This window comes from Lissotriton vulgaris, chromosome 9 (genome assembly GCF_964263255.1).
Source record: "Lissotriton vulgaris chromosome 9, aLisVul1.2, whole genome shotgun sequence".
Taxonomy (NCBI): domain Eukaryota; kingdom Metazoa; phylum Chordata; class Amphibia; order Caudata; family Salamandridae; genus Lissotriton; species Lissotriton vulgaris.
In genome coordinates, this window is record NC_141697.1 from 645,347,655 (window position 1) to 645,371,024 (window position 23,370).

Below are 23,370 nucleotides of genomic sequence, written 5' to 3' on the forward strand. Positions count from 1 at the left end.
CACTTCACTAATATAGAATGCTCTTCTCTCATGGAAATTTCCAACCGAGGGCTGCCTCCCACCGAATTCCTGTGCCAGCTCCAGGGCCCCTCGCGCAACCGCAGTGCGCATCCACATGTTACGTCTGGGCCCAGGAGACAAACACATTCTTCCGATAAGAACCAGTCTCGGCTGGTTTTCCCCTAGCGAACAACACCTTATAACTAAAACATTACCTTTACCCTGCAAGCATCTCAGTTCTGCAGGGACAGAAAGCAAAATGGAGTCTCTCTAGTTCTGGGCCTTGTAGGCCTGAGAAGGATGAAATAGCACTTAGCTCTATCAGAGTGCCTACACAAACCATACCAATATGTAATATAAAGTCAGGACTACAGGATCCACCCTCTACTATAGGTAGGATGATGAAAGGACACATAATTATGTCATTGCCAATAGGCAATAGACGGATTAGAGTCAAGAATAAGGGATCTATCATCATATTAAGCAGCTATCCTCTAGTTTATGCTTCTAGGTCTGGAAAAAGGCCTTAAAAGGACCAACACAAAGCAAGAATACAGATTCAAGATGTTAGCAAGCTTAACGTCACCATCACTTAGAAATAGAGCCCAAAACCATGTCAGGACATTGCACCCTTGACTTTAACTTGCGAACATCTGTAAACAATAACAAACTAATAAACAAACATCAACATAATCTATCAACAAAACCAAAAACCAAAAGACTCCCTAAAATAAATGACAACTTAAGGAAATACCACCTAAAACTTGATGTAGGGAATACAAATCTAACAACCAACTGAAAACAAATCAAAGCACCCTTGACCTGAATGCTGAAATGTAACTAAGATCGATCTGATAACAACATAAACTAACCAAAGCACCCTTGAACTAAATGTGCCTCCACTTCTAGTGATAACTGAAGAAATCTATTGGTGTAGGGACATATTTGTGGAATGAAAACAACATAGGGCCTAAATGGCGCCTACCTACTTCGGTCAACTTAAGAACTAAATGTGCCTCAACTTCTAGTAATAACTCATGAAATCTATTGATGTCGGGACATGTTTGTGAAATGAAAACAACAAAGGGCCTAAATGAGGCCTACCTACTTTGGTCAACTTAAGAAAGGATTTGGTAAAATCTGACAAATAAACATGACAAAGGGTCCTCAAAGTCTGGGCAACTATTACTAATAAATGTAGGACATAACCTGACTAAAAGACACACCTCCTAGGACAACTTAAAATCTAGGGTGACCACCCTTGGAACTAATCCCACTGTTCTAATTAAGAGTTGATGGATCAAAGTGATAGTGTAATAACAGGAAAACAAAGATAACCCCATTCCTACAAAATAGCTGGTGTAGCACTATGCATATCAAACAATAAATCAAAGAAAGTTATCTAAGTGTGGTGTATATATTTTCTTCCAAAAGATCATAGACTTAAATTTGGAAAATTGAATAATAGTAGACCATGCCAAAGGCAATAGGTAAAGGTCACAAATCATCTAACTCAGAAAACAGTTTGCACCTAGTCCCTCTGGGTCAATCTGTGGAACACATGTGTGCACCATCATTTAAAACATTGCTTTCTTTCCAGTGACAAGACTGTTTTGCAGAAAACAGGAAAAGTATGAAATAGGTGAAAGATAAACAATTGTATCAAGAATGCAATAGCATAGCATACTAAAATCAAAACATCATGTCATATAGTAAAAGGAGTCATTGAACCAAAGATCAAATTATTAAATGTGGCACTGCATCTTTTAAACTGGAAAATCAAAACCATGAACAGGACTGAGAATATTTTTCTTCAAGTGGGGCCTGTATATGGTAACTGCAAAAGTGCCATAATGTCCATCTGAAATAGAAACATGGGAAAAATGCAAGACTCAAGAATGCAGGCCAAGGAATTACATTTCAGGTCAATGAATTTTTTTTAAAAATTGAGTATATGGGATTTGAACCTGACTGCTGAGGCAGCCAACTGTAGATTGAAATGTAAATTTAAAAAATTCAGTTACTTTAAAAAGTTCTCTTCTATAGTTGGTTTCTTCTTAGGAAAACAGTTCATTCTTGTAGGCCATGATTCTCCATCTTCATCTGTATCCGGTGCCAAGGAAGCACACCCTCCAGTCTGGTCAGCCTGGTACGTCTGCTTCTAATCCTGGATTCAGCCTCTGGGGTTTTGGGGGTTGGGGGCATTCACTCCGAAAATGAAAAAAGCTCATCACTCCAAAATAAGAAAGTCACACTCATCCAGGGCCCCCACACGATAAAGCCATCTGAAACGAGAAACACGCATCATCAATCTTGCAAAAACACATTTTCCATTCAAAAAGCACCCCAAGTGCTTTTTATTTTCGAAAGAAACCTCCTAATTCATGAAAAGAATTCTTCTAAATCCAAGGAATGATTTAAACATTCTACCTATACCATATTCTTTAAATTTGTTTGGGCAAAATCTAATTTTGTCATACACAGCCAGAAGGGCTGGGGCCTAGCTACTCCTCACTCCTCTGAGAAACAGCCCCTCCCTCCAGAAAGATGTTCGCGCTCAGAGTTTTGAATCAGCTCCAACCATAATAAGCAGGAGCCGGGCTACACTGCGATGTAATTTTGAATCACTGCCAAATGCTGATCTCATTGCAGGAGCAAAGCTCCTGCCAATTATTCTGTTTAAGCATCTCTAATCTCTAGTCAGGGAAGCTTCCTGGGCCTACTGTATTTATCTAACTCCAAGGGCCAAGCGTCTGCCAATTATTCTGCATTTGCAAGCATCCCTTATCGGAAGTCAATGAAGCTGTCTGGACCAACTGTAAGGAAGAGCAACTTGACCCCCCCTTATATAAACATTTCTCAGCGGAAAGAAACTGTAACATAGCCAAGAATAACAAACTGGCTCTCTCTGCTCTCAGAAGTCACCCACAGGTCCTCCACCCTTTCCAAACTCTGAGTCGCGAACAGATGCCTGACTCATATCAGCCAAGGTCAAAGCAAATTCTTTCTAACTGAAAACATACAGCTGTTCCCAGGCCAGAAACACAGCACCATTACTTCTAACTAATTGAAGCAGATTTAAACGTGGTAAAAAGCATCCTAAAAACAGGAATTAATAAAGACATATTTTTTGTAACCTAGTCACATGCTAGTATTTTAAAATAAATCTGTCATAATGTACTGCTACTTGCTGAAAAGGAAAAATATTAGAACAACATTGCATGCAGACACATTTCATTTTTTTAAATAACATGTGAAACACCATCAAATTAAACAAGGGGAAACATGTAAATTTACACTGCATAACCAAGAATTCTTAATTTGGTGTGCAAGCTTTTCTATTCTAATTATTAAAAGGACCAGATTCATTTTTTCAGATAGCCATTTATTCTAACTGAGTGGGTTTACTCACACGATGGTCTGCTACATATCAGAAACATTTGCATTTGAAAAAAAAACAGCTTGCATTAGGAAAATAATCATTTATATTTTCTAGAACATTTTTTTTAAAAGCACACAGTTGCATTTCACTAATTAAAGCACATTCTATGATGGGTCTGTTTTATTTTTTTTTCTTCACAACCGTTAAAGCACCCTCCGTGTTCAGCTGAAAACCCTTATCTCAATCCGACTGGTTGATTTATAACTTTCCGACTTCCGAGTCAGACACATTAAATCATGTGTTCAAAGGCAAACCCACACAAACTCGTGGACGCATTTCAAACAGAATGTTAAATGAACACTGCTTTTTTCCTCTGCACAAGATGTTACCATTCTGTCAGCTAGCTGACAAAGCACATAGGCAAACCCTGCAACTAATTAAAAAGTCAAATCAAACCATCATTAATCCAAACAGTCACTGACTTTTAGCGTCAGCTTTTGTAACCATGCATGTTAAACAGGATGTTAAAATAAATTCTGCCGTCTCAATTCAAGATAGTAACCCTTTGGCAGCTCAAACACAATCCTTCCCCAATGTCTGCAGTACATGGGAAATTCAAGAACTTATCTCTCCACGTTTTCATATAACACGCGCGCACATCTTCAAAACGTTTTCTCCAAGCATTTGAAAGAGATCCAGCTCTCTCCTGCCTAACGTAATGAGAACATGCTCTGTACAAGCCATAACCACATGGCGCTATTCACAAGCCATATTTACAAGAAACTCAACAAGTCATAATAATGACATGCTCTTCACAAGACATATACACAAGGCGCAATTCACAAGGAACACAGCAAGTCAAAATGAGAACATGCTCCTCACAAGCCAAATTTACAAGGAGCTATTTACAAGGACCTCCACAAGTCATATTACACTGAATACATTTCACATTGCACAGCATAAGCAAATGCAGCAAGCCATTTAATGGGCAATTTAAAAGCATTTTTCACACACATATGTACAACTGCATCATCACCAAGATGTAATTGGCTCCCTCATGTACAGTTACCCTTCAAGCCTGACAGTTCAAACACCAAGATGAAAAGCATTTCTTCCACCCTGCATAAGTCAAATGCCATGATGTACTGCAATCTCCTTACACTCCAACTGTTCAAGACCATAGGTCAGGCACTACACCTCACCATGCAAGTCACAGACTGTTCCCAGATGTCAAATTTAAAGGGGTTGAAGTCCAAATACATGTCTAGGGCTCCCTCCTCTGCGCGTAATTCAAAACTGCCCGACTACACCAAATGTAACGACCGGATTCTCAGACCAGATAGAATCAGCTCACCAGAGCACCACCAACCCAGCCGAAACGCAACCACCTCCCTCCTCAGGACCCATCTATCCAGGAACCTGGGCACCTACCTGAGGATGGGGAACTCGCAATATACAAGCTCATATCATCAGAAACACCACTAAATCTATAGGGATTACTAGGAATATTCACTGATTACTAAGGACGTCCATGCCCTACACCACACTCATACCTCATAGTCTCGCGACCACATGGGCCCAGACTAATCTACCCTGGGGCAGTTCTGATTAGTTACCATTACACACTGATCACAGTCAGTGCCCACCCGACAAGCCGCAATCCTGCGTGTCTAGACACCAGTCTCCTCCCTGGTGTTCTCTCACTTACATTCCGAGCCCCAATCCTGCGGATCTAGGCACCAGTATCCTCCCTGGTGTTCTCATTACTTACATCCCAAGCCGCAATCCTGCGGGTATCGGCACCAGTGTCCCGCCTGGTGTTCTCATTAACGCCGCTTACCAACGACGATCACTTTACTATGAATACCTTCAGCTCTCTCTCTCTCTATGTTGGGAAGTTTCTCTCACTATTCACTAGAGGTTCACTACTACAATAATATTATGGAATGACCGAATTACTTAGTGTATAACTTATTCTCCTAGCTCAAGGGCTCCTCTCTCTCCCTAATTATTCAGCTGCTACTTACCTGCTGTAACACCTGACTAGAAGAAAAGGTTACCTGCACTATAAGAACAAGAGGCACACACTGTATGCAAAAGTTATTCCCTGATTTAAGCGCTCCTATTTCCTTTTGATCCATCAGTTACTATACAGCATCTGGTTAGAAGAAAGGTTAGCTCTATCATAAGAACAACACATGCACACTGGTTCACTAAGAACTGGGGTATCTTTATTACAATATAATACTATACTAAAACACATAACCTAAAAAGTAAAATGGGAATAGACACATACACAGATCTGCGGTGTCTCTGTAAAGCTTTATTACTATACTACATCCACATGTGACTGACAGGGACTGTAAATAGACTGACCACATCCACATGTAACTAACAGGGACTGTAAATAGACTGCACACCGCTGAAAGAAAAAGGATTAGGCATACAATAGAGACAAGGTTAATATTTAAAGATTAAGGACCAATATCACCTGATTAGTATGGAGTCTTGATCTAGCTGTCATCTGGGCTCCTCTCTCGTCTGTGCCTTAGCTCGTCTTAGATCCTCTCCTGCACTCTTGGACACACATCTGCGCTGATCACTCTGCACTGGATTCCTCTCCCCCACGAACTCTCTCCACCTTCCAACTTCAGTCTAATAGTTTCCGTAACCGTTCGCTCCACTAGCTTCTTCACTCTGTCTAATTGTCTCTATTCCAATGTCCAATTCACTCCAGCTGCTCCCACAGATTAATCCACGATATAACTTCAGTCTCTTCCAAAAGGCATTACTTCAGACTCCAGCTGTTCACAACTCCTTCTGATAAGTAACTGCTTCTGACTGCTTCCTACAGTTCCAGCTCACTGACTGTCTGTCTGTCTTCTCTCTGTTCCAAGCATCTTCTGTCTCTTCTCTTCTCCTCTGCTCCAACTCCTCTCCTTCTGCAACTGCACTCCTCTCCTCTGCCTCAATCCAACTCAACTGAACTCCTTCCAACTCAAACTCTTTCCGACTGACTCTGCCTCTGCACTTCACTAATATAGAATGCTCTTCCCTCATGGAAATTTCCAACAGAGGGCTGCCTCCCACCGAATTCCTGTGCCAGCTCCAGGGCCCCTCGCGCAACCGCAGTGCGCATCCGCATGTTACGTCTGGGCCCAGGAGACAAACACATTCTTCCGATAAGAACCAGTCTCGGCTGGTTTTCCCCTAGCGAACAACACCTTATAACTAAAACATTACCTTTACCCTGCAAGCATCTCAGTTCTGCAGGGACAGAAAGCAAAATGGAGTCTCTCTAGTTCTGGGCCTTGTAGGCCTGAGAATGATGAAATAAGACTTAGCTCTATCAGAGTGCCTACACAAACCATACCATATGTAATATAAAGTCAGGACTACAGGATCCCCCCTCTACTATAGGTAGGATGATGAAAGGACACATAATTATGTCAAAGCCAATAGGCAATAGATGGATTAGAGTCAAGAATAAGGGATCTATCATCATATTAAGCAGCTATCCTCTAGTTTATGCTTCTAGGTCTGGAAAAAGGCCTTAAAAGGACCAACACAAAGCAAGAATACAGATTCAAGATGTTAGCAAGCTTAAAGTCACCATCACTCAGAAATAGAGCCAAAACCATGTCAGGACAGGTGTGTAAGTTTATAACCATACATTGAAAGCAAGGTGTGTTTAGTGCTGCTGCGCATACGCATGGGGTGCAGTGGAGAAAGCGAGATAGACACCATAATGCATGTAGTAAAATATCAACTTGTGCTTAGAAAAAGATCACATGTATAGTTGCATAGCGTTCACCCATTGGAGACAAAGTTAAATCACCAGGAAAATATTGTGGAGAGAGACACTTCACTTTTGCCATAGCAGCAATTTGTGGAGGAAGCTTATCTTTAATTGTGACACCTCTTGTTATGTGTTAACATAGATATGTCATGCATATTTGAGTAGTGCATATTCACTCTGTTTACCTCTGTTGGTTCTACCGACAAACAACAGATGTTAACTGTTTTGCAGGCAAACTTATTTTGTCAACCTCTGAAGGATGAAAGCTGAGTGGTTCATTCAGGATTTGAACCAGTGGCAATGACATTAAATTTAGATCCATGGCGCTGTTACAATAAACCCAATTAGTTGTCATAACCGTTAATGTGGTTTCTGTGTTATAGCCCTGTTTCGTTGTTTAAAAAAAATGTAATAATATAAAAAAGTTGCGTGTTATGCAACAGTTGTGGTGCCAGATGTTGCCCTTTTAGTGCTAAAGATAGCAAATTTCCATGCCTTGTATTATGAACATCTTCAAAGCACTATGCACAGAAAAGAAACTTCTCTTAACATTTCTGTTCCAATGTCTGTGGGCTTCAGCCCCCACATTAGCTTACCGTTTGCTCGCTCCACTGTCTCTCTCATATCTTTTATCCCCACTTGTCCATAGCATGCATGGGTCATGCTTCTTATTGTGTTTCACCATCCCCCAGAGCATGGACCAAGTACTTGTGTCCATCCACTGCTCCCATTTTAGGAGGTACTTTTTTCTTTGAGTATGAGCACTCCACATGCGTACTTGGGTTTTTACAAGTGCCGTCTTCTCCCACCCACATCTACTTCACAAACCCCCCATTGTTTTTTGTTATTTCGCCTCAGTTTCCAGCCTGCGGTCGATAAGTGAACAGTGATGGCCTCTCTCCCTCAACATTTCTTGTCCCTGTGTGCTTTGTAGTGTTACTCTGTCAGCACGTTTTTGATTTATTGTTAATGCTGAGCACAAACAGTAACAGGGCTTCTTTCACGAGGCATGTTGTTTATCAAGCCAGGCTACTGTGGAGGTTGGGCATGTGCCCAGGAGTTGGCCAGAGCAGCTGTGGGAGCTGGGCTCTGGCAGTTCCTGCTCAGGCACTTGGTTTCAATTGACGGAGCCGCGTGTAGGCGCCATTTTGCAGCAAGGCTGAATCGACCAGACCAACTACATTTGGCGATTCCCTTCCCCACCTGATACAAGAGGCTCATGGAGTATTAACTCCTATATTACATAATTAACACATAGATGGTACTATTGGGTATCGTATTAAGTATAACATTTCATGCATATTTTCATTTTTCACTTTTGTATACAACATACCCATTGGGGAAAACTAACATAGTGAGTACTGAGGGGATCTTTCAGTCCTGTTGAAGAAGCCTTTGCTTCGAAACATGTTGACTTTATAGGAGTATCTGCACATTATAGGCAGGACATCTCCGCATCACTTTTTTAACAGGTCCAGCCTCGCCAACCTATTAAAGTTTTTTAAGTCCAGGAGGCCAGGTCCTTTTTACATCACTTACCCATACTCGCTCCTGACCTCTCCTCTCACTACCCGATCACTACACATGTTACAACAAGTGCTCCTGCGTAGTCGTAGGTCATAGCACGCCCAGTCCTGCAGCGGGTCGGGAAGACCCCTATGATGAAGCATGACACCAAGGGCCCTTTTGGTGTGTGAGGGGTATTTAAGCAAACACTGTGTGCATCCACACCAGGATGAGTAACACACTTCCCTGAAGACAGTCATACCTCTGTGGTGGATCCTTTTGATTTATTTATATGTTGTTTATCAAGGCAGGCTACTGTGGAGGTTTGCGAAGTTCACTTTGGGTTCCGGGCGTAATTTTCATTGGTGTGCGGAAATTGAGATCACCAATTATGCTACACGGGGTGCACTGATTGTCCAGGAGGCTTTTTAGTCCCTCCTGGTTACCACCCTGTCCGCGTATGGCCCCGCCCACCGGGATTGAATCTTTTACGGGTGGATTTACACTCTTTCCTTTAAAGGACAGTAAGAACTTTTTTTTTTTCATTTGCAGCACCATCCACACACTTGGATCCGCTCGGACCGTCTTTCCTGCTTCACCCCCACCCCTTGTTGTTTTATATTATTTAATCGCACAAGCGTGGTTTGTTTTGGCCGCGTTTATGTATTTAATTAATTATTTAATCTCTGCGGCACGTGTATTTAATTAAATATTTAATCTCAGCAGAGCGGTCCGATTTGGCAGCGCTTGTGTATTTAATTAATTATGTAATCACACAAGCGCTGTCCACTTTGGACACGTGTGTGTATTTAATTAGTTATTTTACCAAACACGGGGGACTCAGTGCCTAGAAGCCCTCAATGTTATTGGCTGGGAGAGGATGGGTCATTACAGAGCTGCCGACTTTGGAACTAGGCAATCAGACTCGAGTCCCGACGTTGGCTCAGCACCCTGTGATTCCAGGCTAATCGCTTCACTTTCCCTTGTTCACAATATGAATGCGCCCCTTTGTTATGTAACTGGTGCTTGTGTAAAGCGCTCCCTCGGGTTTTTGCAGAGGCCGCCGCACCCTCCCGCAGGGTGGGGGAGGCTCAAGGGCCGGCACCATAACCCACGCGGTGCCAACAGGGGGAGATGGAACTGGTCCTGGGCGCCCCGAAGCGGCCAGGACCAGCGGAAGCGGGGTGCGCACCAGCCACCCCGACAGGAAGTGACCTTGTGACCTTGGCGCCCACGGGGGGCGACCAATGGCCAACCTTGCTACCTTTGAACCCCCCAATCAAAGGGGGTTCACCTGAAGCCCGTAGGGGGCTCAAGGGGATTTAAACACCGCCGCTCCCCAACCAGAAGCACAACGTCTTCGAAGGAGCTGGGAGAGCGGCGCGACAACGACATCGTTTGAAGAGGACCGACTACGGCAGGAGGCGGCGAAGGACGGCCGGAGCAGAAGAACTACCACACAGAGCGGCGCGCCGGTCAAGTTCTCCACCCAGCTCCCCGGGAACCCGAAGCGACGGAGAAAGACGACGAGCTCGGCGGCCTCGCCAAGCTCCAGCGCGGTAAGCAATTGTCCGGTTGGAGCGCGCAGTGAGCCGTTTCATCTGACGGACAGCACACACGGGTAAGGAAGTTCAAAGGCGGGTCCGGAATTCCTTCCGACCCAGCGGCGCAGACCAACCCGCAGAAACCAGACCTAGGCCTTGGGGACAACATGGCGGAAGATCAGCCAGGAGACATGGCGGAAGTGCTGAAGAAAATCCGCGAGATATCGGCGGTACACGGCGACGAATGGCTCCAGCCCCATTTGGCCAAAGGGAAGGAGAATAGGCCGGACGTCCAGGCAGAGGAGGAAGCAGGCCCGTCAGCACCCAAGAAGCCTAAGACCACGCCGAGGAAGAAGACGTACAAGAGGAATCCCCCAAGGAAAGTGCGCCAGAAGCTCCCGCCGCTGAGGTCGGACGACAGCAAGCAGGGTGAGACGAACGGCGGAGCGGTTAATGGTGAGCATATTAGTACCATTGTAAAAGAATGCTTGAAATCGCTCGCTCCGACGTTACTGAACAGCTCAGGGCAGGGGGCGGCGGGGCCCAGGGAACAACGCACTGACGAGACAGGGGGCTTAACGTGGCACATGATGGATCCGGGGTGGGCCCGGCAGTCAAGGGTGCAGGAGCAGGTGGGCCTATCCCTGCAGGGGGATCAGGTTTCCCCATTACCCCGGTGGGGGTACAATACTGGGTCCGGGAGCCCGGGGTCAGGGGGGCTAGGTAGTGACCTGTACGCCAGAACATCCCCCGGCCCTGCCTCCTTGACGACGAAAGCCACGGGGCTTGCGTGCCTTATTCCTCTCGCAGTAAAAGAGAGGATATGGCGCAAGGAGTTCATCGATATATTCTCGCTCCTAGAAATACAGCTAGAGGGCCTCGACCTGACCACATGCGACAGGAGAGAGGATGAAAAAAGGGAGAGGCGAGGGGCCAGAAAGGAGCGGAACTTCGAGAATTGGCTAGACGCTTTCAGGATCATGGTGTGTATCATAGTAGAGAGGTTCCCCCATTGCGCAGCTGACCTATGGCTGTATGAGGCTAACATACATTCTGCGCAGAGGCAATTCCCCGGGGATGCATGGTTGGAATATGATAAGGGTTTCAGGTTAAAGATGCAGAGGCACCCAGAGATGGAGTGGAACGAGGAGGACGTTTCAGGTTTTATTCATAAAATGCTCGCTGCCAAAGAAGTGAGAGTCTGGACGGGGAAATACGACCAGTCCTTTCGGAGTTCGTCCCACAAGGGGAAGAACAAAAATTACCAGAAGCATTCCTCTGGGCGGTCCAGCTCCCCCCCCGCGACCAAGGCCATATGCTGGAGATACGATGCGGGGGACTGTTCATGGGGCTCCTCGTGCAAATTCCAACATGCATGCTCAAGCTGCGGGGGGAAACACGCTGCAGCGGCATGCAAAGGCTCCAAGCGGGAAACAAAGAGCGAAAAGAAAGAGAAACACAAGAAGCACTAGCCCGAAGGCTAGTGGGGGCAGGACACTAGTAAACGTTCAACAGTGCCAGCTGGCTAGGTCCCCCATTAATACACAACAGCTGCGCAGTTTAGCAAACAGGTACCCAAACAAAACAGACGCCAGGACGCTAGTAGAGGGTTTTGAAAAAGGCTTCATTATCCCGTTTCAAGGCCCACTGCCATTAACGGGAGCGAATAACTTACAATCAGCGAGGCAGCATCCCCGGGTGGTGAGCGCGAAGATAGAAAAGGAGAAGAGCCTGGGTAGAATCGAGGGCCCCCTCCCTCAGGAATTGTGCGAAGGAATAGTCATCTCCCCTCTAGGAGTAGTTCCAAAAAAGGAAAAGGGCCAATTCAGGCTGATACACCACTTGTCATACCCTGAGGGGGGGTCTGTAAATGATGGCATCGACCAGGAAGCATGCTCTGTGGGTTACGCGTCAGTGGATGACGCGATCGCACTAGTCAAAACGGCAGGAAAGGGGGCCCTCATGGCCAAGGCGGACATTGAATCCGCCTTTCGCTTACTACCGGTACATCCGACCAGCTTCCACCTGCTCGGCTTCCAATGGGAAGGGGGCGTGTACGTCGACAAAGCCATGCCCATGGGATGTGCCATATCTTGCGCTTATTTTGAACAATTCTCTACCTTTTTGGAATGGGCCCTCCACGACAGGCATCAGGGGGGCGGGAAGCTGCACTACCTGGATGATTTCCTGTTCACAGGACCGGCGGGAGCCCCGACGTGCGCCAGTACATTGGCGGCGTTCGAGGACCTGACCGAAACACTCGGAGTCCCCTTAGCAAAGGAGAAGACGACAGGCCCAACGACTAGACTGACGTTCTTGGGCATAGAGCTGGACTCCACGGCGGGGACCGCCAGGCTCCCCCCGGAGAAAGTGCAGGAATTCAGGGAAGAAATAGCCAAACTACGGGGCCGGCGCAAAGCCACCCTCAGGGATATCCAGGGGGTGGTAGGCAGGCTGAACTTTGCGGCGAGGGTCATCCCGCCCGCCAGGGTCTTTTCAAGGCGCCTCACCGCGCTAACGGCTGGCGTCACCCACAAGCACCACCACATCCGGCTGAGCACGGGTGTAAGGCAGGATCTACAGGTATGGGACGAATTCCTGCAGGATTTCAATGGCGTGCTGATCTGGAAGGAGGGTTGGGTAACAGCGGATCAGCTATCCCTATACACAGACGCAGCCGGGAGCCTGGGATTTGGGGCGGTCCTGGGGACCAGATGGTGTGCCAGCCAGTGGCCAGACAGGTGGCATGCGCAGGGGCTCACAAAAAACATCACGTTCCTCGAACTATTCCCAATAGTAGTGGCTCTGACGGTATGGAAAAAAGAGATAAGGAACCTGAAGCTCACCTTGTGGTCGGATAACTTGGGGGTAGTGCAGGCCATTAACAGAGGCGCAGCAAGATGCCCGGGCATGTTGAGGCTAATGCGAGAGTTGGTTAAATTGCAGCTCGAGGGGAACCTGGAGCTGAAGGCCCGACACGTGCCGGGGACAGAGAACACGGTCGCCGATGCGCTATCCCGGTCACAGATGACACGGTTCAAACAACTGCTACCCGGTGCGGACGAGGTGATGACCCCCTTTCCATCATACCTGTGGGACCTGGGGGGGTTGACTTGTCCAGATTAATAGGGCACTCACTCACCTCTGAGGCTCACAGGAGATACAAGAAATACGCGGCCACAGTAATGAGAGTAGGGGGCATAGAGTCGCTGGAAGACAAAGCAAGGGTGCGCACAGCGGTGGAGAAATTCGTACAGTGGGCATTCGACGCTAAGAAAACAAGGTCTTGGGCACAGGCGCACCTGGCCGCCATTGCATACTTTGCCAGGCTCCACACAGGCGAGGACCCCACGGCAACTGTCTACCTGAAAGCAGCCCTGAAAGGCTGGCGGAAAATCGAGGGGTCCAAGAAGGACGCCAGACGCCCCATTGATTATGACAAGCTGGGTCGGTTACTTAGCGCCCTATCCAGCATCATTGCAGACAGGTATGAGCGGCTACTCTTCGGGGCCGCGTTCACCACAGCTTTCTTTGGGGCATTTCGGGTAAGCGAAATAGTGGCCCCCAACAGGTCAGGCCCGGCGCAGCGCTGCCTGCAGGCAAGGGACATCTTGCCGATGGTAAAAGCTGTGGAGCTCACACTTAGGCAATCCAAAACGGATAGGGCCCGAAAAGGGGCGACGATACGCCTACATTGTATTCCAGAGGTGGGGCGCTGCGCAGTGTGCTGGCTGTTTCAATACATGGCGGTTCGCCCGGCGGGGGATGGCCCCCTCTTTGTGCACCAGGATGGAAGGAACTTGAGCAGGTTCCAGTTCACGGCCGTAATGCGCCAGGGCCTCAGTAAGGCGGGGCTCCACGCAACATCATTTGCCCCGCACTCCTTCAGGATCGGGGTGGCGACCTCGGCATCGCAGTATGGCATGCCAGAGGACAGGATCCAGGCCGTGGGCAGATGGCGGTCCAGGGCCTACAAGTCTTACATACGCCCGCATCTCATATAAAAAAAAAAAATAAAAAAAAAGAATGAAACAGAAAGGGGAGAGGGGTAGTGGGGGGGGGGGGGGAGCAGCCGCCTTGGGATGCCGTACGGCAGGGTTTCCTGCCCCTCCCTCGTCCACACCCGGTGCGCAGAAAGCCACCTTAATCGAGCATTTTCTCTCGGCAGGAGGACGCCCACAACTGGTATGGGTCGTAGGACACTCATTCGTATCCAGGATGGAGTCCTGGTGGAGGCGAGTCGGGCACCAGGAAAGCAGACCCAAGGCGACATACATCCGCTGGATCGGACGGCCCGGCATGAGATGGGAGCAGTTGCTACCGACCCTGGACGGCCTCATGGCAGACTCAGCGTGGTTGCCGGACGTACTGATCATACATCTAGGAGGGAACGACCTAACGCGGTTGGGCCGCAAGGCGGTGGGCCAAGCCATCCAGAAGGACATCGCCAAAGCGGCGGCATGGCTGGGGACCACGACAGTGGTGTGGTCGGAGATGATCAGCAGGAGGCACTGGAGGGGTGCCGACTCCAACAAAGCGGTGGATAATGCGAGGCGCAAGTTAAATATCGCCATGCACAAGTTTTGCTCAACCAACGGCCTGGAATCAATCCGGCACGGCCTCATCCACCCAGGCCGCCCAGAGCTATATGGACAAGATGGGGTGCATCTGTCCGACAAGGGAATGGAGGTGTTCTGGGGCAACTTGTGGGGCGCAATGACGCTCGCGGGTTGTCGTTAAAAAAGGAGCAAGAGAAGGGGGAAGGTAGGTGGCCACGAACCAAGGGGCAGAGGGGGGAGCCGCAGAAAGACGTGAGCCTCCCTGCGGCGTGGCGGAAATCCTACAATCGTTGGCTAACCAAACACACCGGTGGGCGGTGTGTAGGAGGAGGGCCACTCACTTTTCAATGCCGCACGGCAGGGTGACGTGGCCGCACAAAGGAGGGGAGGAAAAGACGGAGACGGCACTCGCGGCCCAGACCCGGCCGGACGGCAGGGCGCAAATGGTAGCGAGCTGGGGACCTAACTCCAGGCAAAGAAGCTCCCCTCCATGACACCCAAAAAGGGGTGTGGCCAACCAACTACCGGAACACCAAGAAACTGATTAAGAACTGGTTGTACACAAGTGCCATTTACGAACTGATGGGTGCACGAGAGACAGACACCTGTACCAGGGGAAGGTGTCATAAACTGTAATGTGATGTGCATGATTTATGGTTAAAGTTCGCAAATGAAGATTGTACAACCAGTATGTTATTAATATGTTATTAATATTGTTATCAATAATCATTATTGATATTAATAAATCTGCGGCCAACAATGACCATCACCAAGAACTGAGGTTGTTGGCTGACATTATTTGCTAGGAGTGTTGGAGGAGATGGAGGATGTATGCAGATGCCGACCGGCAAGTAAGTATAGACGGTTGACCCACTGAGTAGGCACATGCGAGGGTTATGATTTCTCTTGCTGTGGTGAGCGTTGCCTGTGCTCAGACTCAGTGCCTAGAAGCCCTTGATGTTATTGGCTGGGAGAGGATGGGTCATTACAGAGCTGCTGACTTTGGGACTAGGCAATCAGACTCGAGTCCCAGCGTCAACTCAGCACCCTGTGATTCCAGGCAAATCGCTTCACCTTCCCTTGTTCATAATATGAATGTGTCCCTGTGTTATGTAACTGGTGCTCGTGTAAAGCGCTCACTCTGGTCGGTTTCACGTTAAATAAAACCCATCCCGTCCCAGACCTTCAAGGCTGAAACAGAACCCACCAATCAGAAGGCAGAACAGCTGGCTTCTGTCCTTTTGTGTTTTCTGTCTGATCCTTTTCAAAGTGCTTAAAAGCCCCCATTACCTGTCTTGCCTGCAGACTACAAAGAGGTGTCTGCACAGGGGTGTCACCCCCAATCCCAGTTGCTTTTTTGTTTTAAATCCCCATTTATATGTACAGCTTGTCACACCTCCGTGGCATAAGAACTTGCCTGTAAGAAATATCTTATTGTTTGAGAATGCACCAGGCCTTCACAAGACTGTGAATAAACAGGACGTTTTCCTTTTGATAACGATAAAGACGACTGATCCATGCCTCACTTGTGTCTGAATAGCATGTTTTGACTCTCACTCAAACATCTCGCCGTGTGTTCAGTTCACAAAACAATCATAGTGTTATAAGTCTGTACTTTTTTTGAATGACAACCACATTTTGGGGCATTTTGGAAAACACTTGCATTTTGTAACTTAACATCTCGGTGGTGTCGGTAAATCAGTTTCATGTTTTCATTTAGCTGAAAGGCGTGTTTCTTTTTTACGTGCAATACTTACCAGACTTGCGTACATGTCAATTCAATCCCCATACATCGCAGTCTCATCATATTTTGTGCTGGCTATATGATCTGCTCTGCTCACACCTTCAGCTTTAGCATACCAACTAATCCCATATTAAAAAGTATATAACACGCATTTGCAATGCAATAGGGCTCGCATTTACCCGAGTTTGAGCTATTGGCATTGTAAATGCGTTTTATTTATGCTTCAAAAACCAAAACATAAATAAAAGTCATTGTCATTTACAATGTCGATAGCTCAAACTCGCAAAAATGCGAGACCTGATGCTTGTTAATTGTTGCTTCCCCAACTTCGTCCCCCTCCCCACAACCCTCTCATTGCTTGTTATTATCTCTCCCCTGACCCCAGACGGTGTACGCTTTCCAGTCATGTTCCCTCTCAGTTCCCTTTAATTCTACTTTTGTCCTATTGTGTGCAATACAAGTGATGCATAATTTTGCTGCCAGACTGCAAATAAATGCATAGATGGCCATATTTCTCCCATCCTGACCTATCTGTCGGCGCTAAAGTCACTTATTGCTGCAGTTGTGTTGCAAGCATAATGCAACTCCAGTAATGCATGGGTCAAGCCTATCCCTATAGCACTGAGTCACTCTTATGCCTGCAATTAGGGAGGCGTAAGGTTTTGACGCAGTGGCATCCTAGTATTTGTCATAGTGAAATCTGATAGATTTCACTGCGCCACTCCTACTAGGCTTTGTTGCGTGGGAATGCTCACAGTGCATACATCATACATGTTGCAGGTATAATGTGGCACAGGGCTTTACAAGGTCACGCATATGCCTAGATGCGCCACTTTGTAAATTCCGTGCAACGTGGTGCAAAAATCATGCTGCAAGTACGACAAGAAAATTACGCACCAGTGGCGTTAAACTGTTGCAAGGGGATCATGAATAAGCCTCCCTGTCTTTTCCCCCTACTTTAGCGCACAATGGGCTGCCATGCGTCAAAGCAGGCACCCTTGTGCCATAGTGCAAGGGGGACTGGGTTGCAGAGTTGATTGAGGTTGTACAGGAAGGGACACCTACCTGCACAAAACCTATCAATCCAGGATATTTCTAGTTTCTCTGTGTGCTGCACACATACAAAAAGTGAAAAAAGAGGAGAAATGAAAACATTTATCTTTTTAGGGCCTCCCAAACGCCACCCTTGGGGTGGTGTTAGATTCTGCCGCATTCCGAAGGTTTACGGTTTCTCATAAATCTGGAAATGGTTCAGATTTGATTGGTTTGGTGTGGCAACACCCACAGCAACACCCATTGAACGCCCCTTTCACACTTTTTGCACATGAAAGGGGCGCATATTTACAAGACCATAAAAAGCCAAGTAAAGTGCCTTTACTTGGCCTTGTAAACATGCTGCTGCACATTGCACCACCAAAACGTCAAACAAATGCCTTTACAGTGTTGCAAGAGTGCCTCTAGGGCCTCATAAATGAGGCCCCGTATAATAGAAGAACTCCCACAATTCATCTTAGCTTGCTGACCCCAATTGGCCACTATTCCTGTGATGGCTGCGATTCTTAGTGTGTCGCAAATTGTGATCTACCTCATTAATATTCATTAGATAGGTCAATTTGCAACCCACTAGGATTTGCTCTTTTAAAAATAAAACAATCATACATTAGGAATTGCGATCTGTAAGAATTGCAATTAGGAAATCACAGTTACTAATGTTGATACATCTGCCCCTCAGAGAGCAGGCTAGAGACTCTGCCTGAAAGCGGGCAAGAGTAATAAATCTTTGGAAGAGTTGAGAGATTCTTCAGAGACTGCCCTGCACTGCTTACTCAGTTTATGAGCAGCGTACAATCAAAAAAAGTCAAGTTTATAGAGCTTTTCATGAAACCCAAGAAGGGGTGACTTACCATCAACAGTGCCCCCAGTATTTCCCTCATACAGCCCTACAGACCCCATAAAACAGGTTAACGGCCTTTCTTCCCTACTAAGATCAAAATTAGAGTTTCTTGAATTGTGCCTATTGTGAACATGTGCTCTGTCCATGAGCGTAAGTCCATGAACTATCTATAGAGTGATTATGATTGAGATCCAGGATTCCCACAAATAACAGGCATTTCATTAGCACTTCCGTGGTGCTATGTCTCACTCATCAGTCCTGTAGTTGGGTCTAGAGTCAGGCAAAGCGTTGTTCGGGGCATCTCGTGAATTATGACAAATTGATGCGGGAGGACAATAAACTTTGTTTATACTGGTTACAAGGAGGGCAAGCCAGGATAGAAGCTATTTAGAAGATACCTAGCTCTATATGTCTCCTCACTGTTACTTCTAAGTGCTGTACAGATTGAATTAATTATTGAGGTTCAGGCTATAGCTCAAATGTAATCAGATGTGAACAGGTCCATGTTCAGCATACCTCACTTGCTACCACCCTACTTGAAGTTAGTCCAAGGAGAAGTTGAATTACTCAGTTTTTAAGAGCTGCCTGAATTGCAGGTTATGTGGTTCTAGCCCAAGGTGGTTTCGGGGCAACTTCAATACAAAGAACAGACGGCGGGCCTAGAGTTAAGGCTGACCCTAGGGGCTTTGGAATGAAAGCTCTACCCCTCCCTAAGTAGCATTCTTGCTTTCACAAGATCTATACCGCTACTACCACAGCCAGGTTAAGTAACCTATTGCACTAGCGCCGGGTGGCATATGTTCAATAGTGAGTAATTATTGGCTGAAAGGCTGGAATTTAGTAACTGACCAGAGTGCACATCTAACCACCATGTGGATGTTTGTCCATAGCATCAGCAGCTTGTACAACCTGGTATTATCCATTGTCTTCATCCCTGGCACTATTAATCCAGAAGGGCAAGGCTCAATAGTGTCATCACTTGTTTCGAAAGATGGGTTGAAGTTATAAAGATTATGACTTGATGGTGAAAATCAACACTGGATCTTTTATTGGCTAGTCAATCATAATTCCTTTCAGAAATTCAAATATAGTTTGACTTCTAATTATTTTACAACAGTAGAAAATCACAACCATCAAAACTGCCAACACATGTTTCGCAACAATTGATTATCTAGTCACTTCTTCAGGGCACAGAGAAACAATTGTAACAATCTCCTTTTGCTTTCTGAAATTAAAATATCGACAATCTCAGTATCTCATTTTTATAGCGTTTTAGAGAGATCCATCGTCAGGACTGGTATTGTGATCATCTCCCGACTGCGAGATCTATCAAATATGGCTGATTCTTATATATGCCATATGTGCCATTTCATATAGGGGTACAGTAACCTGAATATCAAAGCAGTGTCAGGAATGGTGCTTATGCCAGAGCCAAATCCCCCCCTATTTTTCTACTTAATGTCGGTTGATTGAGTTGGTTGGGCTGGAATTTTGTTCTTCTAGAAGATGGATTATCCTGGGTTGGTTAGTGTCTAAGGTATTTGAGGGGAACTGTATGCTGCCAACTTTCTGGAATATGGATATGACAAAGAGCTTAAATCAAGGGAAATGTGGGGTTGTGAGGCTTCTAAATACCACTTTACTTTTCCCCTCTTATAGACCACTTGTTTTGGTTTCTGGAATATATTCTCTCTAGCAATTATAAGGCCTCCTATTTATGTTGCACAGGAACCATGAGCTTAGTAATTGCTTGACTTGCGCGGCTAGTTAGAGGGCCGTGCCATCCAACCAAGAACCTGATCAGGTACCTTGGCCTTCAGCACTTGTTTGCTCTACACTGTAAATCACTTGCTTCTCTTCGAGCATCTTAAAGCACCAGGCGCTGTATTATACCAGTGACCAGGGGGCGCAAAGGGCGTTTGCCCCCGCTTTGCGCGCACCTGGGGCATTTTAATATTTCAAAAGGGGCTGCAGACTCTTAAAGCGCTAGCTCTATCGTTAGAGGGTGTTTCCTCCTTTGCATGCTGGCGTGGCCCCATGCAAATGTGGGAACCCCTTTGCCTCTGCGCCCACGCCATATTACAGACGTAGGCGCAGAAGCAAAGAAGCTCTCAGGAGGCACATTGACAGTGCACCACCTAAAAGCTGGTGCACTGTCAGTGCACCCCCTGATTGCAGCCCTCTGGTGGGGGGAAAGGTGGTCCCATGAACGCCCCAGAGATCCTCTTGCAGCCTGCAAGGGAATCCCTAATCCCCTAAAAGTGCAGGTGGGTTGCTGCCTGCATTGTGAGAACACTGAGTGACTTTAAGGTAGACACTCCCTTTTTTTACATTAATGTGCTGCCCTGGGAGCAGCACGAGTTTGTGGCTTACCTGGGGGCAGCTCATTCACCATAATGTGGTGCATTTTCCTGGATTGTGCTGGGTGTACTTTTTGAAAGGTGGATCCTAGCACAATCCAGGAAAATGCGCTGCATCCATAATATGGCCCCAGTAGTGGTTGGCTTGACTTGCGTTAATGCCCAAAAGTTGCATTGCTCATATCTGTCAAGGAATGCCCGTAACTAGTCAGCACTTACCCTGACCCTCAGGACATGCACATTCCCTCCAATGGAAAAAGGGAGATCCCTCCCTCCCTTGCGGTCTATGTGTACCTCTTTCAGTGCTTAAAACTCTCCCTTTTGTAATTTTTCCAGATCCGCTCGGTGTCTGTAGACCTTCATAATGACTCTTCGCTTCAGGTGGAAATCTCTGATGCCGTCAGCGAGCGAGATAAGGTGAAGTTCACTGTTCAGACCAAGGTGAGCTTTTTACATTTTTATTGAGTAGTGTCTAGATTTTGGTTTGCATTAATGGTGTGTGTGCTGACTTAAAGTCTATATTTGAAAAAGTGAAGCAAGCCTTATCAATTCTCCCATCCCTCAGTGTGAGAAGACTCCATATTGGCAAATCCTACTGCTTGTTCTACTCACACCTTTGCAGTACAATTCACTGAAATGACTGTTTCAGTCCTTGTCCATTTGCTTGAAAGTACTGGCATGTTTGTTCACTTCTATACCTTTATACCTATTACTGTGAGATTATCAGTACCTTTCTCCCTTAAAACGCTCGTTCCAGAGCACTACAAATGACTTAAAGGTTACTTTCAGAACTCCACCATGTTCTTTCTACTACTTGGGTACTCTAATCAACATAGATGGATGACTGAGGTCAGCAATGTGACTAAGTCAATGATGTCCACCAAGAGAGTTTTGTGGCCTCCTGATGCATGTGTATGATTGTGATTGGGTGGCATATGTATGGGCGAGAACATTCCTGGAGCATTAGCATTTTATGTATTTAGCGCAGTATATCTGATATGGCCCTTTGTTTCAAAGCCTGTAAGTGTTACTAATCTGCCAACTGAATTCAGATGCAATATAAATTCTTATACTATATACTTTTTTGGCAACCTTATGATTTTTCCATACTTAACCATGCAGGTAAGTTCTCCACAAACCTTTAACCCAGGAGGGCCCAAGATCAACAACAAGCTGGGGCACTCAATTGTTATCCCATGGCCTCAGACTCGGCAAGGGGTGTAGGTCATCATGCACCAACAGTGTTAGAATCCACATCAACCTTTCAACTGAGTGAAAGGACTGATGTCCTCCTATCACCAGTCATGCACAAAATGTGCACTTCTCCCCCAGAGAGGTTATAGGAGGCCCTACAGAAGCAGAAGCTGTAGAAGGCAGCGTGCACCATAAGTTGGCTTCTCGTATAGAATTGAGTGCTGGGCCTGGCTGTATGCTTGACAATGCAGCCCATCCCCATTGTGTAGAGTAGGGTTTGGCCGCATGCAAAGAGTTAAAGAAACCAAGCCCAACGACCAATGCTTGCTGTGCCTAGTTAAAGGGTTTCACCACCAGTAGAGGTTTAGCCACCCACAGAGAGCTGGTCACAGGACCTGGCCATAGGCCAGCCTTGCAGCCACCACTTGATGCTTACCGCTAAAGGGGCTGGTTGACTGCCAGGGCGATGTAGTATATCTTTAATAAAGGCTTGATTAGCTGGGGTCAAAACACTTTTGTGTATGTTAAAAAAACCACTCTGAAATTCAATAAAATACATATCAGTTTTGGGTATGTAGTTATGGTTATCAGCAGTGGCTACTCCGCTATGGCGGAAGAGCATCACACCCACCAGCAGTTTAAAAAATGTAAAAAGAAGACGGGTTTAAAACCCGCTATATTATCATTTTATTTTGCTTGTGGTGGGGAGCGGGCGGGGCCAGGGTTAAGATAGGCTAGAATGGCAGTGGTGGACTGGCGGTCTCAGGCTGGCTGAAAATCACATGCGTAGTGACCCCTCTCCAACCTCAGCTGCATTGCTGGGGCTGGAGAGAGCAGGCACAGACTCCCAGTCTTTCCTGGAGCGCAAATTTGCGGCGCTACAACCAATCCTGAAGCTGCACTCATGTGAGAGCAGCTTCAGGATTGGCTGCAGGGCAGGCTGGGAGCCTGTGCCTGCCTGAAGTAGTTGAAGAGTGCGATGCGATGTGCCAGCAGGTAAGTTTAATTTGGTATTTTTTAATTCATGTTTGTTGTCCTCCCTTTCCCCCACCTCCCAGCCTCTTTTGTAAATAGTGAACAAAAACTCTATTGTGCCCCGTCCGTAACCCTCCACGGACTCCTCCCCTGCGCTGCCTCTTTTACCGAATACAAGCTGCTCCTGATGGCTATCAAAAAAAACTGAACCCGCCTTAAAATTCTCTTGTTATGGCTAGATACACAAGCCTTTGCTCACACACCTACCTTGCAAACCAAATTCAGTGTTGTACATCCTTCCACTTAGACCGGTGGAGATTCAAATTATGCCAAAAACAGACTGGAGACTTATTACTAATATGCGCTTGGCGTGAAAACAACTCCTAGCATTAAGATGAAGTCCTTGTCCATTC

The 23,370-nt window shown here is 46.5% G+C and overlaps 1 protein-coding gene across 2 annotated transcripts in view; it reads left to right on the plus strand.

Annotated features, from left to right (window-relative positions):
• Positions 1-23,370, plus strand: part of SNX32 (sorting nexin 32) — a 305,491-nt gene that overhangs the window by 22,370 nt on the left and 259,751 nt on the right. For both annotated transcript variants that reach the window (XR_015299987.1, XM_086938325.1), the window contains exon 2: positions 21,125-21,229. Coding sequence is in view for 1 of the 2 variants with exons in the window: in XM_086938325.1 (XP_086794451.1) it covers positions 21,125-21,229 (105 nt within the window). In the remaining variant the exon portion in view is untranslated. The remainder of the gene's footprint in view (positions 1-21,124; positions 21,230-23,370) is intronic.